At 35.7% G+C, this 19,379-nt stretch overlaps 1 protein-coding gene across 1 annotated transcript in view; it reads left to right on the top strand.

Moving 5' to 3' along the window:
- The window catches only part of KCNH5 (potassium voltage-gated channel subfamily H member 5), a 446,545-nt gene that overhangs the window by 351,630 nt on the left and 75,536 nt on the right, over positions 1-19,379 (top strand). Inside the window, exons 9-10 of the mRNA XM_027842861.1 lie at positions 2,959-3,010; positions 9,289-9,312. Coding sequence (XP_027698662.1) covers positions 2,959-3,010; positions 9,289-9,312 — 76 coding nt within the window. The remainder of the gene's footprint in view (positions 1-2,958; positions 3,011-9,288; positions 9,313-19,379) is intronic.

The raw sequence follows: 19,379 nt of genomic DNA, 5'->3' as shown, positions 1-19,379 counted from the left end.
AAAAAAAAAAAGAGGTCAAAACAGGGTGCATATTGGATAAAATAAACTGAATGAAAGGGAAATGTATGTTCATGGGAAATAGAATACCTATGTGTATAATACTTCAGAGTTTATAAAACATTTCTTCATAATGACTCTGTGGTGCAAGTATTATTATCTCCACTTCACACAGATGAGATAACTGAAACTCAGAGTGATGAAATGACTTGACCCAGACTGCACAGTAAACAGAGCTAGGGCTTGAAACCAGGTTTTCTGACACTGAATCCAGTCCTCTTCCTACTACATCTTTTTTTTGGATTATCTGTGAAAAGTAGATGTAGTCTTAAATATTAAATTTGTAATAGGATATTGAATTCCATGTAGATATTTTAAAAATATGATAATGAGGTGATAAGTGAATCTTTAATGGAAATATGTAAGACCATCAGGTGCAAATTACTAGGATTTAGATTTTAATTTAATATAGGACCTTTCCAACAATGTGCTAACAGTGAAACTAGTCTACCTCAGAAGGTAGTGAAGAAGAAGTTGAATAGTAAATTATCAGAGACAAATTATAGACAAGTTAAAAAAATATCAACAACAACAAAAATAATGATAGCATTTGCATAGCTCTTTAAAGTTTACAAAGGACTCCTCAAATAATGTCTCATTTTATCTTCACCAGAACCCTGGGAGGTAGGTTCTATTATTAATTATATATATTATAGATGAGTAAATGGAGATAGAGGTTATATCCTGCCCAGGGTCCCATAACTACTAAATATCTGAGGCTAGATTTGCTTTCACTCTTTCCTGACTCCAAGTCTAGTGCTCATCTGGGCAACATAACTGCCACTGGACTAGAACAAATGACTTTCAGGTCCCTTATAATTCCAAAATTCTGTGATTTTTTTCCTGATAATCATTCTTTATTTGTTGCATATAAAGCTAGAGCTGCAAAATGTCGATTACATTTTAAACAAAATTTTTAATGCCCAAAGTTCATGGAAATGTATCTAGCTTTAAACCATTTAACTTTTGTCAACAAAGGTAATATTAAAAAGGTAATCACATATGAATGCTGGCAGCTAGGTGGCGCAATGGATAGAGCACTAGGTCTGAAATTGCAAAGACCTGAGTTTAAATAGGCCTCAGACACTTACTAGATGTGTGACCCTACTCAAGTCACTTAACCACTGTATGCCTTAATCCACTGGAGAAGGAAATGGCAACACACTCCAGTATCTTTGCCAAGAAAACCCCATGGACAGTATTGTTGTGGTATGGTCCATGGGGTCACAAAGAGTCAGACATGACTGAATGGCTGAACAACAAATATTCAATCTGCCACACAAATACACTTACTTTCATTTCTAGCCATTACAGTTTAGCTGATGTGTTTTTAGGAATAGAAAATAATAGAAATGAGCTTCTTCCAAAGCAACAGCAATGACAACAACAACTCTCAATCTACCTGAAATAAGCAAATAGCTACACTAAACCCATTTTTTGAAGGAGACAGAATTGATAAAGAAATTAGTCTTCATGGGAAAATCAGGCACTGCAGAGACTGTCAGAGGTCTTTCTGTTATAGGAGAGGGTTCTGGGTAGCACAAAAGGATCCAGGATAAGTTTGAGAACTATCTTCTACACACCTGAAAATGATGCTTCTGTTATACCTAAATGACTTTCAGGGATTATTTTGTTTTAGTTTTTATTACATCAACACTTATAGCACTTCAGAGCTGGCACTTAGGGTGTGTGAAATGTTGTCCAAAGTTCCTGCTTTTTGTTTTGTTTACTGCAGTATAAAAGAGTTATATTTAATTCCTCATAAAATATCATATTTATCATATTTTCCCAAGACAATATTTTTGGGTGAATGGGAATACATTAAGATACATTCATTCTGCAGAAAGTACTCCGGGGCTACTTAAAGCCAAAAGAAGGAAAAAAAACAAACCCTTGTCACAGGTCAAAAATAGGATTTGGATTTTCATTTTTATTTTATCCAACAAAGGAGGAAGATAATCTCAAACCCAAAGCTCGATGAAATACCAATAGAATGAATTATCTATTATCTAAACTACAGTTCCACATGCTGTTAGATTTGTTGGTCTCATTTTCTTAATTACAGCCTTAACTCAGCAACTTTATTCTGAATATGAGAAGAGAACCCTAGGTATAATGTTCTCAGGCTAGTAATCTCTACTGGATGATTACTTACTCAGTGAAACACAACAGATAAAAAATTTCTTTTCATTTAAAAAAATAAAATAGTGGATTACCTACTACTATGACACAGTGAAGATACACATAGAGACCTTAGGATATCATATTATTCTTATCACAAATCTATCACAATGCATTTTCTGGAGCTATTCAATTCTTGCTCAAATATTAGAATGAAATCAAGAGTCATCTTTCCACTTAATGAAATGAAATACATGGAAATCACCTATCCCATTACTCTCTTATTCTCTATGTCCCTTTAGGAAGTACTAATTGTTCCAGACAATCAGGCATTTGCCCAGTGGCCTGTGGGAAAATGGAACTTTTTACATAGTATTTCAATAGTTCTGTAATTGTCATTAGTCAGTATTTCCTTCATTGGTGCATCTCCATCTTTCATACTGTTCAATTATTTATCCACATTCTATCTTAGATGTTCCATGGAAAGATCTGTCTAACCTGCTAAAGGCCTATACCTCTATCCTTTTACATTTTGTGGTTACCAGGCAAGGATTCAGGCAGCCCATCAATTATTTTTGACTTTGCTGCATGATTAGCCCATGTCCATATATGGACATGCATTGTCCATACATTATCAATGAAAGTATTCTGAGATCTATATACATCTATCATCCATTTCTCCATTGACCTTCAGATATCTTGTTTATTTGATTATCTGAGATAATGATGCTCTAAGATTCACAATCATGCTACCACTAAAATAACATTTGCATTTAAAAGCGTTTTTATTTGTCTGGTTTTTGCACTAAAGAACAACTTGAGATCATTAAAGGCACTGCACAAATTCCCAAGTGCTTCTTCTCATCTCTGTAGTAAATTCTGGGTCAAACTCATTTACTATCTACAATGTTTGTCCCAGATATATGTATAGTTAGCTGTAAGGCTTAACAGAGAGAGTGCTGGCATTGGAATCAGGAAGCCTTGAGTTCAAATCCTACATCAGACATTTATTATCTGTATGAACCTGAGCAAATTAATTAACTTCTCTGCTTCAGTTTCCTTGTCTATAAAATGTGTTATTTTAAGGATCAAAAGAGAGATCAGATAGAAGATGTTTTATTATCTTTAAGGAACTATATAAACATTATATATTATTATTATTGATATGCTAAGTAATAGAGAATCCACAAACTCCTACTCTCATGCTTCATCATGGTGTGGAGGTGACCTTTAGTTCTCACATTATGCCAGTGGAATAAAAGCACTGGAAGGTTCTACCAGGTTGGAAAAGCTTTGCCTATGGCCCTGAAAACAGGCCGAGTCTTTTTTCCAAGGACCAACCTAGCTTGTTACTGAAAGGCACATCACTATTAGGCTGTCCATCTGGTTATGAAATAATTTTGGCCATAACAATGCATGAAATAGAGAAAAATAAAATGTGAACCTCACTCATTGTTTAATCTTATCCTTTCAATTCTGTCATGATGGTGACAGAATGGTGGGAAAAAGGACAGAGGATGCTAAGATTCACAGTTTTTATATCATCAACAAACTTCATTTGGCTGTTTGTGATATACATATATATATATATACACACACATACACACCTTATATATACACATACATACATACATACATATACATACATATATGTGCATATATATATACGGTCCTTATCCAGTGACTAATGAGAGGACATACTGTTGGAGCAACTGAATCATGACATTCTTGCTTATAAATGAAACCAGAAGAAGAAAGTGAGTTGTAGCTAAGTGGAAAGATGGCTTATAAGTATTCCTTAAAGAAGGAGAGATTAAGAGGAGTTAGTGGAATGAATTTTGTCAAATGGCCAAAGATGACATGGAAATGTTATTTCATGGAGTATTTGGTCATTATACATTACAATACTAATGCTAAGTATTTGCAAAAAAAAGGCCATTATGAAAATAATTTCAATCTTTTACCAACATTAGTACTGAGAATGGAGTGATAGAGAAACTATGAAACATAACAGTCTGAGGCTTCATGCAATCAGCACATTCATCTGTAGACCAGAGTATCAGGAAAATCACTGGAACTTTGTGCAGGGCATCCTCCAAGACAGTAGTAAACACCTGTAATGTACATACACACATCATGGAATATTTTACAATAGTCCTTGTCAAATTCTTCTTTGTAATCAATATAATGAATAAAGAAGAATTTTATATTCAATATTTATTTCAGTCATCTGAGTGACTAGAATGAAGTGATCTACTGTGGAAAATCATTAGTAAAAACTGAATTATTTCCTTCTTATAATTTCATAAAGGATGATGATTCTCATAAAGACAAAGGTATTATAAAGTGATATAGTAGGCATATGGGTAACCAACTATTGACATTCTCTATCACATTTTTCTGGGTGGGGAGGTGAAAAGAATAAAAATATTACCTAAATTTGTTCCATTCTTTTGGAATCATCCCTGTCCTGAGATATCTTGTAAGAAAATCTTCAGTACTTTGAAAGCTGTTTATCTCTTAGATTAATATCTTTGGTGAATGTTAGATATGATCCAGGTATTTCACCCAACTGCTTCTCAAGTTCCATTTCTACTTCTTCATATAGAACACCAAGAGCCAAGATATCTGGGTCCAAGTTTGTTGGCTCCATTATCACTGATGATGAAAATAGATTTTTTTTTGGTGAGGCAATCGGGGTCAAGTGACTTGCCCAGGGTCACCCAGCTAGTAAGTGTCAAGTGTCTGAGGCCAGATTTGAACTCAAGTCCTCCTGACTCCAAGGCCAGAGCTCTATCTCCTGTGCCACCTAACTGCCCCCAAAATAGATTGTTACAGAAATGCAGATAAAATGTTATTTTCCCATCCATTTATTGGGATAGGAACTACTTTTGTCAGTTTCATCTATGAATGGTCTTGGGTTGATGTGGCTTATGAGTGCCTGACACCAATATTACTGGAGACATTTTCATTTCCATCCCTTTTCACAGTCTTATGGGGTGATACTGCTAATCATCTTTCATCATCCTTCTCTACAGTATTTTACAAATGTTTATATTCTAAACTGGTGTTGCTTGTGGACAATATGACTCTACATTTGGCAAGAATATCAAGTATTTTTTGGCTGAGGTGGTTTCTGGGCTCAATTTGAAAGGCAGTAGCAGAAATTTGCAGTTTTCTTGACATTTTGCCTGGACTTGGCATCGTGGGAATTTGCCCTATTTGAGGAGTACAAGTTCCACTTTACCCTCTAACTCTTTGCAACCCTCCTACCACTACTTACTGTTATATTACTTTCTCAGATCAATTCTTTTTTCTTTTAAAATCTCAAAAAATACTTTTTTCTTGTCCCAGAATGTTAGAATTGGAAGAGAATTTAAAGGGGATAGACAAAGGAATATGCAGATTGGGGAGGTGTAGTACTGATAGACAGTATTCAATTCATGGAGAGACACAGGAATAAAAAGTGGCTTTTGCCTGATCAAATGATATGGATAGGATAGGGATTAAACCTATGACTCCATTCCTATAGGGAAATCTCAGATGAAGAAACTCCCTCTACCAATATAAATCAATTATTTTCTCAGAAGTTTGCCCACTGACACACAGAAAGTATGTATCAGAGGTAAATCTTGAATCTAAGTCTTTGCTTTAAGGCCAACTCTTGATCCATTATGTTCTGCTTCTTAGCATGTAACAACTCTTACCACATGAATCAAGAAAAATAAGAAGTAAAAATGTGTTTAGAGAAAGGTATGGGAAGATCAATGGTAATCAAAGTGGTTATTATGACTGGGAAGGTCACATGGTGATGGAGACTACTGGATCCAGACACTCACCTCACTTTTCTGTTTCCTTGCAACATAATTCTTGTGAAAATGCAGACAGATAGCTCATACATTGAGGAAGCCTTCAGTTCCAATTGCTGTATAAGACTGGAGTAGGGGCCATGCTGTGGCAGTGATGAGTGACAGTAGCAGCAATGTTTTATTTATGCTCTGTGGACCCTACAGTGATGAAAAGCAGAGTAGATGCTTAATTTCACAGAAGGAAATATGGGATAATTCTTCAGGGTTTGGACTAGGTGACTTCTTCTGTCCCTTCCAATACTATGGTCCTGAAATTAGATTTTAAAAATTAATTTGCTAAGTCTCTCCTCTCTAGAGTTTCAAAACACTGTACTTTGTGTTTTCCTCCCATTTAATTGACCGCTTCTCTTAGTTCCTTTCCTGGATATCAGGTCATGCCCACTAATCTAGACAACTCCCAAAGCTATGTTTTGGTTCATCTTCTCTTTTCCACCTATACTGTCTCTTTTGGTGACCTCACCAGCTCCCATAGGTTCAGTTACGATCTCTATGCTTCTCAGATTCGAACATAATCAACTGATTTTGCACATCTCAAATTGGATTATTCTCAAACTCAATATGCCCCAAACAAAATTCATTACTTTTTACCCTCAAATTCTCTTCTCTTGTCAGCTTTTCTATTATGGAAAGATCACCATCATCTTTCCTGTCATCCAGGCTGTTAATCTCAGTGTCATTCTCATCTCCGCACATAGACCTACTCATCCCACATGATCAATCTTTTGTCAGATCTTAAAATTTCTACCTTCATAACTTCTTTCGTATATGTCACCTTCTCTTTACTCACACAGCCATCACCCTTGTACTGACTCTCATCACCTCTTACCTGAACTATATGTGTTGCAATAGCCAGCCACCTGTGTTCTTGCCTCAAGTGTATCATTCTTACTGATATATGTATAAATTATATACTGGAAACTTTGGCACCATGTCAAAATGAAGTTCTTCTTTCAATTGTATAAAATCAATTCTGACCAAAGTTAATAAGTATCAACCTGGAGTTTTGAGGCAGAATTGATTAATAGAAACTGAATGACTTAGAGAGTTAAATGGATTTGTCTATTAGTCTGAAGTATAATTTAAGATCTTTTCCTGATTGGGACATTATGACCATTGTACTTCTTTTCTTCTCCCAATTTGAAATTCCTTTCTCTTTTGCAACTTTATCTCTCTTTTTAAATCTTTCTCTTTTCTTATAAAACACAGAGTACAAAAATAAATTCATTATGCATAATATTTAATATGTTTTAATGTCTTCCAGTTTTTTAACTCCTTCCCTGTAATTAGCTAATGTGAAAAGATACATCCAGGTAGCAGAAATAGCCAGGGTTTTTCAGTGCCTTGACAAGAATATTGTCCTATAACAGAGAAAATAAAAATGCCCTGTATTTTCCAGGAACAATAGAGTCTTGCTCCCAAGACATTTGTTCAACTTTTTGCAAGCGTTCCCTTTTCTTTCTTCAGTGTATATTGGACATTAGAGTAGCATGGGAAGATTTGTAAGTATTAGGAACTGTTTTGACTTTTTGTTTTGATTGTTATTTGCTTTGTTTTATGTGAGGTTCTTCCTATGAGCTCACCCATGGGTTGATAGGAGGGGTGGCATAGAAAAGGTAAAAGATGGGAATTATAATTATTTAAATGACTGATTTAAAAATAATAATTTGTAAGTACATAAAATGAATTTCATTTAGGAAAGATTTTATTCAGAAAAATGTCAATCTATGGTAAATATTTTCTAATTTCTCAGAGAAAACTGAACTTTTATAGTTCTTATATTTCAAAGTCTGCCCTTTACTTTCACTCTGAAGGAAAGAAAAATTGGAATGGGAATGAATAATATTTTGCTATTTTGAGAATTCGTGAAAATGTGACCACTGTTATCACAAATACTTGTCTTCCCTCATTTCCTGTTGTTAACAGTCAAGTGCTTCACACTTTCAAGATCTAAAAGGGTTTTCCCAAGCTCTCCTTCAGTGAAATATTTCTTTGTGCCCTTCCTGTATCTTCAGTGCTTAACTATGATAGAAATAGGTTAGGTCTATACAGCATTTTACACTTAGCTAATTCACTTATAAAATAAAGGGGCAGACTGGTTGTTTGATTCCTTTTCTGTACCCCTTGATTAAAGCAGTCCCAATTTGTTAACTTCCTTAGACCTGAGCTCAAACCTGGCTTTAGACACTTACTAGTTCTGTGACCCTGGGTAAGTAATTTAACTATTGTCTGCCTCAATTTCCTCAATTGTAAAATGGCAATAATAATAGCACTTCCCTCCCCTTCTTCCACTATGCATTCCAGCCAAAACCACCTTCTCATGAGGGATTTCCTGATTCTCCCTAGCTGCTAATGTTCCCTTGTTCATTTTATTTTGTATTTGTTTATATGTGCAGATTGTTTCCCCAATAGAATATAAGTTCCTTGGAGACTAGGACTATTTTGGTTTTGTCTTTATATCTCCAGTGCCTGACATATAGTAGGCTCTTGTTTGTTGATTGATCAATTAATTGATTGACTGATTAACCTGTGTCATAGGTATTTGACATGTTAAGGATCTCAAAGGTGGGTGAATGTTTGAATCCTAACCCAGTGCTCAATAAAACATTTTACTCAGATACCTGAGGAGATGAAACATAATTTTTAAAAATAATTTTTGAAATGACTCATGATTCAATGAATTTTATTATACAAATGATCAAATTATTTCTCCTATGTATCTAGTGATACAGCTCATTGTAATAATAATGATAATAATAGTGCCTTGTAAACATATGGAGCTTTATACATTCTTCAAAATGCCTACATACACTATTTCATTTGATAGCCCAAGGAGTTAGGTAGGGATGCATTATTTCCCTCATTTTACTGATGAAAGGATTATAAAATGGAACATCTATAATACAGCTGCTATTCCTTTCCCCAGACCTTAGCAGTGTTATGATGGGCTTTAAATGTGATTACATTCTATATTGTTTTCTTGTTCAAAGGAGGGGGGGGGGACACCACATGTTCTAAACTTTTTGACCTAGCTTGGACCAGGATTTTGTTTTGTTTTTGCTTTTAGAAAGAGAAGTGCTGTTTTAGAGAATGTATTCCTAGCATGTTTGTTTCCAGTACTATGCACACATTTGTGTTTCCAGTGAAAATGTATGTGTTGATTTCAAGTTCATCACATTCAAAGCACTAAGACGCTCTTGAAGTACTACCTGGGAGCAGTAATTTATTAACTTAGTCTAGAAAGATAAAAAAAAAGTTGCTTTAATTGGTGTGATTTGAGAAGCGGTACCACCAGAAGTATGATTTCATAGAATGCTGAATTGGTAGTCAAAGGACCTGGGGTTGAATTCCACCTTTCACTTATTATCTGTGTGACACTGAAAAAGTCACTTCTCTCTGAGCTTCATTTTTCTCATAGGTAGAGTGAGGAAGTTGGATGAAATCATCTATGAAGATCCTTTTACTTCTAAACTGATGATACTGTTACCTTACCCATGTCACCCAATACACATTCCTTCCTACTTAATATAAGGTACTTAGAAAACTTGCTCAACATATTGTTATTTTTCAGAACTGTACAGTTTTTTTGTGTATATGGTGTTTTTTTTTAAATATGGCCCATTCGGTGAGCTTGTTGACTATAGCAACTGTTGAAGAGTATTTATCAAGTTGTAGAGGGACTGATATCTGTTTCAATGTAGGAAGTAGCAGAGCTGATTAAATCACAAATCCCTAATGATGGCTATGGCATAATAATTAGGCAAAATGGGTTCACTGATAGAGGAAACAGGAAATTCTTATTAATAAAGAAATAATTTTAATAAATTAGCATTTTATTTAAATGGTAAATCATTAACAAATACATCATTTAAAAAAATTTTAACCAATACATGATTGTTGAAGAATCAATAATTCATCTGAAATGACTATGATATATAATATGTAATTTATCTAGCATCTATGATTTATAACATATAATATCTACAATAAAAATGACTAGCATTTTTATGGTGCTTTAAGGTTTACAAAGCATTTTACGTATGTTAACTCAATTCAGATGCTAGGGGGATCTAATTGTTCACTGATTCTACTGCTTGACTACTGGCACCTAAGGTAATTTCCCACTTAATTTTGTTTTGTAAATGTTCACCTGACTGAATAATTTGTAACTGTCACTTCTGGCCTTGTGGCACACAGATGATAGCACCGGAACTAGAGCCATTCGAGTTGAAAGTAGTGCTCTAATAATGATGGAACAATTGGCCTATATTTTTAGTACTTGAATTTTTTTTAGTGCCTTGCCATTTTTGAACTTCTTGAAATTACTTCTACCTTGCTGTCCTGCTTCCTATGATTGTGCAGTGATATACATCGTAAGGCTTGATGCAAAGACCTGAGAAATGTATAAATAGAACAAGCAACATCTTTCATGCTGAGTGCTATACTTTCTACTAATTTTAGATGTATAGGAGAAATTAGTTCTCTTGTATTCTTCAAATGGTTATAGCAAAGAGTATTTGGGCACTGTGTGAACTGACCTAAAAAACTAGTATCTGATTCTTTAGATGTCCAAAGATTGAAGGACAGACCTTCCAGGATGAATGAAAGGGCTCTCCTTTTGTCTTTGATGTGTTATACCTCCATACATTCACAATTTCATCCAAGATTTACAGATTATTCAGCATAATTATGCACTACCTGCCTGGAAGAAGTAAGTTAGCTGGATATGCAGAATAATTTACATGACAGTCCATCCCCCAGTATCTCAGAAGTCAGCTGTAAATTGAATACATACTAAGGAATGTGAAAAGATATACATATGTACAATTTCAATATAAATCTTATCCAGTTCATATTCTATGTGACCCTATGGTCTGAACATAAAAATGCATAATGTATCAAAAGAAAAATGACTCATGGTAATTGGATATATGCTGGGCAATATGTAAGTTTTGTAAAACTTGTTTTCTAGGTTTGAGGGTAACTTATTCTGATAGAAATATCTAATTTTTAATTTATTTTTTAGTTTTGTAGCAGCACTTAAAATAAATCATTTCATTGTTTTATAAATGAGGGCCTTGACTTTCATTTTTCTGTTAAAATAAAATGAAAACTAGGCAAATAATTTTTCTGATAAATCTAATATGAAAATTTTTAGTCAACACTTTATAAAAGGTACCATAGGATTGATGTTTCACTGGAAGGGTCCTAAGAGGTCATATGGTCCAACTCAGTTATTTTGCAATTGAGAAAATTGGAGACTTGGTAGTTTAATTTTTTCCATTATTTAAAAAGCACAGAAACTTTAGAAATGTATTTAGTTCCAAATTTTCCCTCTTTCCCTCAATCCCCCCACATTAATAAAGCAAGAAAAACAAAACCCATTACAAAGATGCACAGTCATATAAAATGAATTTCTGCATTGACAATTTTCAATTAAAAAAACCAACATGCTTCATTTTTCACTCTATAACTTTTCTACCTGGAGGTGGAAAGGATGTTTCATCATGAATACTTTGGAATTGAGATCACCATTAGATTGATCAGAGCTACTAAGCCTTTCAAAGTTGATTATCTTCATAATATTGCTATTTCAGTATAGATTTTTCTCCTGATTCTTCTCATCTCACTTTGCATCAGTTCATATAGGTCTTCCCAAGTTCTTATGAAATCATCCTTTTCATCAATTCTTTCTTATTTTGCATTTTTGTTTAATATTTTATTTTTCCCCAATTAAATGGAAAAACAATTTTAACATTCATTTTTAAGACTTTGAGTTCCAAATTGTCACTTTTCCTCCCTCCCCACAACCTCCTCCCCATTGAGAAAGCAATTAGATATTGGTTGTACATGGGTAGTAATGCAAAACATGTACATAATTGTCATATTATGAAAGAAAACATAGACAAACTCAAGAAAAATAAAGTTTAAAAAAAGTGTGTTTCAATCTGTATTCAGATACCATCAGTTATTTCTCTGGGGATGGAGAGAATTTTTCATCATAAATCTGTCAGAGTTGTCTTGGATCATATTGTTGAGAATAGTTAAAACATTCACAGCTGATCATATTATAATCTTGCTGTTACTTTGTACACAGCACATTTCACCTTGCACCAACCCTTTCCAGGTTTTTCTGAGAGCATCCTGCTCATCATTTCTTATAGTACAATAGTATTCCATCATAATCATATACTGTAACTTATTCAGCCATTCCCCAATTGATGGGCATCCCCTCAATTTGTAATTCCTTGCCCTCAAAAAAGAGTTGCTATAAATATTTTTCTACATATAGGCCCTTTTCCTTTTTGTTTTTGTTTTTTAATCTCTTTTTATTTAGCATTTTATTTTTCCCTAGTTGCATGAAAAAACAATTTTTAACATTCATTTTTAAAACTTTGAGTTCCAAATTCTCTCCTTTCCTCCCTCCCTCTCATTAAGAAGGCAAGCAATTTGATGTAGGTTATACATGTGTAGTCATGTAAAACATATCCACAATAGTGATGTTGTGAAAGAAAACATAGATGAAAAAACTCAAGAAAAATAAAGTAAAAAATAGTATGCTTCAATCTGTATTCAGATACCATCAATTCTTACTTTGGGGATGGATAGCATTTCTCATCATAAGTCCTTCAGAGTTGTCTTGGATCATTGTATTACTGTGAAGCTAAGTCATTCATAGCTGGTTATCTTACACTATCGATCTTATTTTGTACACAATACATTTCACATTGCATTAGCCCATGCAAGTTTTTCCAGGTTTCTCTGAGAGCATCCTGCCCATCATTTCTTGTAGTATAATAGTATTACATCATATTCATATACCACAAATTGTTCGAGCATTCCCCAGTTGATGGGCATGTCCTTAATTTCTAATTCTTTGCTCCCAGAAAAGAGCTTCTGTAAATATTTTTGTATATATAGGTCCTTATCCTTTTTGTTTTTTATGCCTTTGGGGATACAGACCTAGTAGCGGTATTGCTAGATCAAAGGGTATACATGGTTTTATAATCCTTTGGTCATAGTCCCAAATTGCTCTTCAGAATGGTAGAATCAGTTCACAACTCTGCCAACAGTACATTAATGTCTCATTTCTAACATATCCCTTCTAACACTTGTCATTTACCTTTTCTGTCCTATTAGCCAATCTAATAGGTATGGGGTAGTACCTCAGAATTGTTTTAATTGCATTTCTCCAATCAATAGTGAGAATATTTTTTCATATGGCTGTAGATATCTTTTATTACTTCATCTGGAAACTGATTATATCTTTTGATCATTTATCAATTGGGGAATGGCTCTTATTTTTATAAATTTGACTCAGTTTTCTATATGTTTGAGAAATGAGGCTTTGAGAAACTTGTTTAATTTTTTTCACAGTTACTATTGCTAACTGTATTTCCTTCCATCCTATTCATCCTGCCCCATTTATTCTATTCTCTCCTTTCACCCTGTCCCTCCTCAAAAGTGTTTTGCTTCTGACTACCTCCTCCACCAATCTGTCCTGCCCTTCTAACACCCCCTTCCTTCTCTTATCGCCTTCCCTCCTACTTTCCTATAGGGTAAGATAGATTTCTATACCCAATTGTGTATGTATGTTATTCCCTCTTTGAACCAATTCTGATGACAGTAAAGTTCACTCACTCCCCCACACCTCCCCTCTCATCCCCTCCACTGTAAAAACTTTTTCTTGTCTGTTTTATGGGACATAATTTACCACATTCTGCCTCTCCCTTTCTTTTCCTCCCAGTACATTCCTCTCTCACATCTTAATTTTATTTTTTAGATATCATTCCTTCATATTTAGCTTACACCTCTGCCCTCTGTCTTTATATACCCCTTCTAACTACCCTAACAATGAGAAAGGTCTTATGAGTCACAAATACCATCTTCCCATGTAGGAATGTAAACATTTTGATTTTATTAAATCCCTTATGATTTCCATTTCCTGTTTACATTTTTATGCTTCTATTGGGTCTTGTATTTGAAAGTCAAATTTTCTACTCAGCTCTTGTCTTTTCATCAAAAATGCTTGAAAGTCAGGGCAGCTAGGTAGCGGAGTGGATAAAGCACTGGCCCTGAAATCAGGAGGACCTGAGTTCAAATCCGGCCTCAGATCAAACACTTGAAACTTCCTAGCTGTGTGACCCTGGGCAAGTCACTTAACCCCAATTGCAAAAAAAAAAAAAAAAAAAAAAGAATGCTTGAAAGTCTTCTATCTCATTGAATTTCCATTTTTTTCCCCTGAAGAATTATACTCAGTTTTGCTGAGTAGGTGATTCTTACTTGTAATCCTAGCTTCTTTACCCTATGGACTATTATATTCCAAGCCCTTTGATTCTTTAATGTACAAGTTGCTAAATTTTGTATTATCCTGACTGTGGGTCCCACCATATTTGAATTGCTGCTTTCTGTTTTTTGCAATATTTTCTCTTTGACTGGGGAATTCTGGAATTTGGCTATAATATTCTGAGAGTTTTCATTTTGGGACGTCTTTTAGGAGGTGATAGATGAATTCTTTTAATTTCTATTTTACCTTCTTGTTCTAAAATAATATCAGGGCAGTTTTCATTGACAATTTCTTTTCTTTTCTTTTCTTTTCTTTTCTTTTCTTTTCTTTTCTTTTCTTTTCTTTTCTTTTCTTTTCTTTTCTTTTCTTTTCTTTCTTTCTTTCTTTCTTTCTTTCTTTCTTTCTTTCTTTCTTTCTTTCTTTCTTTCTTTCTTTCTTTCTTTCTTTCTTTCTTTCTTTCTTTCTTTCTTGTTTTAAACATTTACTTCCACAAGATTTTGAGTTCCAAATTTTCACCCCATCTCACCCCTCCCCCCACCCCAAGATGGCATGCATTCTGAATACCCCTTCCCCTAGTCTGCTTTCCCTGCTATCTCTCCCCCCCTTTTCTTATCCTCTTCCCCTTCTATTTTCCTGTAGGGCAGGATAGATTTCTGTACCCCATTTCCTGTATTTCTTATTTCCCAGTTGCATGTGAAAACTTTTTTTTAAACATGTGTTTTTTTACACTTTGGGTTCCAAATTTTCTCCCTTCCTCCCTCCCCACCCATTCTCACTGAAAAGGCAAGCAACTCAATATAGGGTATACTTGTGCAGTTATGCAAAACACTTCCATAGTAGACATGCTGTGAAAACTAACTCTATTTCCCTTAATCCTATCCCACCCCCCCATTTATTCTATTCTTTCTTTTGACCCTGTCCCTCTTCAGAAGTATTTGCTTCTGATTACCCCCTTTCCCAACCTGCCCTCCTCTCTATCATCCCCCTACTCTCTTGTCCCCTTCCCCTCCTATTTTCTTGTAGGGTAAGACAGATTTCCATACCCAATTGAGTGTGTATGTTATACCCTTCTTAAGTCAAATCCTATGAGAATAAGATTCACTCATTTCCTCTTACCTTCCCCTGGTTCCCCTCAACTGTAAGAGCCTTTTCTTTTCTGTTTTTTTTTTTGTGAGATAATTTACCCCATTCTACCTTTCCCTTTCTCCTTCTCCTAGTATAATCCTCTCTCACCCCTTAATTTTATTCTCCAGATATCACCCCCTCATCTTCAACTCACCCTGTGCCCTCTATCTATCTATCCATCTATGTGTGTGTGTATATATATATATACACACATACATATAATTTTTTCCCTCCAACTACCCTAATACTGACAAAGGTCTCATGAGTTACAACTCTCATCTTTCCATGCAGGAATGTAAACAGTTCAACCTTAATAAGTCTCTTATGATTTCTCTTTCCTGTTTACCTCTTCATGTTCCACTTGAGTCTTATATTTGAAAGTCAAATTTTCTATTCAGCTCTGGTCTTTTCATCAAGAATGCTTGAAAGTCCTCTATTTCACTGAATGACCATTTTTTCCCTGTAGAATTATACTCAGTTTTGCTGGGTAGGTGATTTTTGGTTGTAATCTATCTCCTTTGCTCTCTGGAATATTATATTCCATGCCATGTGGTCCCTTAATGCAGAAGCAGCTAAATCTTGTGTTATACTGATTGAGTTTTCACAATACTTGAATTGTTTCTTTCTGGCTGCTTGTAATATTTTCTCCTTGACCTGGGAACTCTGGAATTTGGCTACAATATTCCCAGGAGTTTTCCTTTGAGATCTCTTTCAGGAGGAGATCGATGGATTCTTTCAATTTCTATTTTGCCCTCTGGTTCTTAAATATCAGGGCAGTTTTCCTTGATTTTGCTCTTTAGGGCATTCTTTTCTTCATTGGCTTTTTGGACCTCTTTTGCCATTTGGGTTAGGCTATTTTTTAAGGTGTCATTTTCTTCATTGTTGTTTTGGGTCTCCTTTAGCAAGCTGTTAACTTGCTTTTCATGATTTTCTTGCTTCACTCTCATTTCTCTTCCTAGTTTTTCCTCTACTTCTCTTACTTGCTTCTCAGAATCCCTTTTGAGCTCTTCCAAGGCCTGGGACTGATTCATATTTTTCTTGGAAGTTTGGGATGTAGGAGCTTTGGCTTTGTTTTCTTCTTCTGGTTGTATGTTTTGATCTTCTTTGTCACCAAAGTAAGATAATATAGTCTGACTCTTTTTGTGCTGCTTGCTCATGATGCCAACCAATTACTTGCATTTTAAACTCTTTGTGAAGATAAGAGTCTGTTTCCAATGTGGAGCATGTTCTGTCCCAAGCTTTGGGGGTTTGTACAGCTGTTTTCAGAGATACTTCTAGGACCTGAAAAGTGTCAGTTCTTCCAAGGTGCTATGATAAGGGTTGAGGTGTTTCCTCTCCACCACCACAACAAGCTCCACCACTCCAGTGCTCCTCCTCACCCCATGACTGCCCCTCAGAACTGTGACCCAGATCCACGCATGGGCAAAGCAAGAGATTCCTGCCTCAGCCCTGGCAAAGAGATCCTTGCAATCCCCCTCTGATCAACCACTCAATTCCCCCACAGTCTGTGGACCGGAAGCTCAGAAGCCAGCAGCCGCCCTCGGGGCGACTGAGATCTAGCTTCTTGTCTCACCACAGTAACAGACTTTTCCCACTGACCTTCTAAGTTGTCTTTGGCATTCATAGGTTGAGAAGTCTGCAAACTGCCACAGCTGCCCGTGATTCAGTCCTCTGAGGCCTGCTCACCCATGCTGAACTGTGCTCCTCTCCCAGCCAGGTGTGATTTACCTTTCTGATCAGCTATCCAGGATGTCTTGGGTTGGAAATTTGTTTTACTCTGTTTTTTTTTTTTTTTGGTTCTGTTGCTTTAGAATTTGTTTAGAGCCATTTTTTGTAGGTATTTGGAAGGGTTTAGGGGAGATCTCTAGCAAGTCACTGCTTTCCCTCTGCCATCTTGGCTCTGCCATCATTGATAATTTCTTGAAAGATGATATCCAGGCTTTTTTATTTATCATTGCTTTCAGGTAATCTGACAATTTTTAAATTTTCTTTCCTGGATCTATTTTCTAGGTCAGTTGTTTTTCCAATGAAACATTTCATGTTGTTTTCCATTTTTTAATTTTTTTGTTTTTGTTATATTGCTTCCTGATTTCTCATAAAGTCATTAGCTTCCAATTGATCCATTCTAATTTTCCATTTGGCCAATTCTGCTTTATAAGGTATTCTTTTCTTCGTTGGCTTTTTGGACTTCTTTTACCATTAGCCTATTCTTTTCTTTCTTTTTTTGGTGTTATTTTCTTCAGTATCTATTGTGCCTCTTTTACCAAGATATTAGCTCTTTTTTTCGTGATTTTCTTGTATGACTCTCATTTCTCTTTCCAATCTTTCCTCTACCTCTCTTACTTGATTTTCAATATCCTTTTTGAACTCTTCCAGGGCCTGAGACCAATTAATATTTTTTCTTGGAGGCTTTGAATGTAGGAGCTTTGACTTTATTGTCTTTTGCATATGTGTTTTTATCTTCCTTTTCACCACAGTAACTTTCTATAGTCTGAGTTTTTTCCCCTTTGTTTGCTCATTTTTCCAGCTTTTCACTTGACTTTTAACTCTTTTTAAAAGCAGGCTTCTGCTTTCAGAAGAATCCCAGCTTCAGGGATTTTGTACAGCTGTTTTCAGAGATACTTCTAGGGACCTGTAGATTTTCAGTTCTTCCAAGATGGTATCATCTAAGGAGAGGGATTTACTACTGTCCTAGCCTGTGCTTGGTCTGTGAGCAATCATAAGCCCTCTCTTCTGCCCTGGAACTGTGAGGAGGGTCCCCCCCCCCTCTGCTGTGGCTACAAGCACTACTGTGCTAGGGCTGTTCCTCACCCTGGGACTGCCACTCAAGACTATAACCCAGATCAGAGTATGGACAAGGCACCAGAGTCTTGCCTCAGTGCTAGCAAAAAGACCTCTGTAATCTTCTTCTGACCATTTGTTCAGCCCCCTTACCATCTGTGGACTGAGAGCTCTGGAAATGGCCACTGCCACTGCTGATTCAGTCATTCTCAAAGCCTACTCCTAGTTTGTTGGGGCTGGGGCTGTGCTGGCATTGCCCACGCTAAACTGTGCTCCACTCTCATGCAGGTATGACAGACCTTTCCTGTTGACCTTCCAAGTTGTCTTGAGCTGGAAATTTGTTTCACTCCATCTTTTTTGTGAGTTCTGCTGCTCTATAATTTGTTTGGAGTCATTTTTAAAAGGTATTTGGGGGAGCTCAGTTGAGTCCCTGCCTTATTCTACCATGTTGGTCCCACTTCCTCCTTTCCATCATTTTTTAAAGCACAATAATATTACATCACATTCAAATACTGTAATTTGTTCGGTCATTCTGTAATTGGAGTGCAGCAACTTTGCCACTACAAAAAAAGCTGCTATAACTACTTTTATGCTTATAGGTCCTTTTCGTCTTCCTTTTTTCTCTTTGGCATATAGATAGTAACAGTATCATTGGATCAGAAGTGGTGTACGTTTAAATAGGGTTTTTTTTTTGGATGATTATGATTCCAAATTGCTTTTCCTGTGTCATTGCCAGTTGCTTTGACTTTTATCTTGCCACTGGACTTGGATGACTCTAGAGGAGAGAGTGATGCTGGTGACTTTGTATAACTCTGCCTCAATTAAATCCTAGTCACAAACAAGTCAAGATGTCACCCTTGTGATGTCTTTGGTCCTCTTCATGAATGAAGGGCAAAGAACAACAACAATTTGCCACTGGACTTTAATGATTCTGGAGGAGAGAGTAAGACTCATGACTTTGTGCAGCTTAAATCCAAGTCAGAACATCACCCTCATGATGTCATTGATTCTGTTTTAGAACAAAGGATGAACAGCAATCTGTGAGTAGCAGTCACTGCCCTTTGGGGACCCAACAGGCCAGTTTGAGTTGGGCAATTCTTCTTCTTCTTCTTCTTCTTCTTCTTCTTCTTCTTCTTCTTCTT

The sequence above is a fragment of the Vombatus ursinus genome, unplaced genomic scaffold (assembly GCF_900497805.2).
Source record: "Vombatus ursinus unplaced genomic scaffold, bare-nosed wombat genome assembly UNPS02014893.1, whole genome shotgun sequence".
In the NCBI taxonomy this organism is placed as follows: domain Eukaryota; kingdom Metazoa; phylum Chordata; class Mammalia; order Diprotodontia; family Vombatidae; genus Vombatus; species Vombatus ursinus.
The sequence above is the reverse complement of the archived record's forward strand: the minus strand, read 5'-3'. Positions and strand labels throughout refer to the sequence as shown.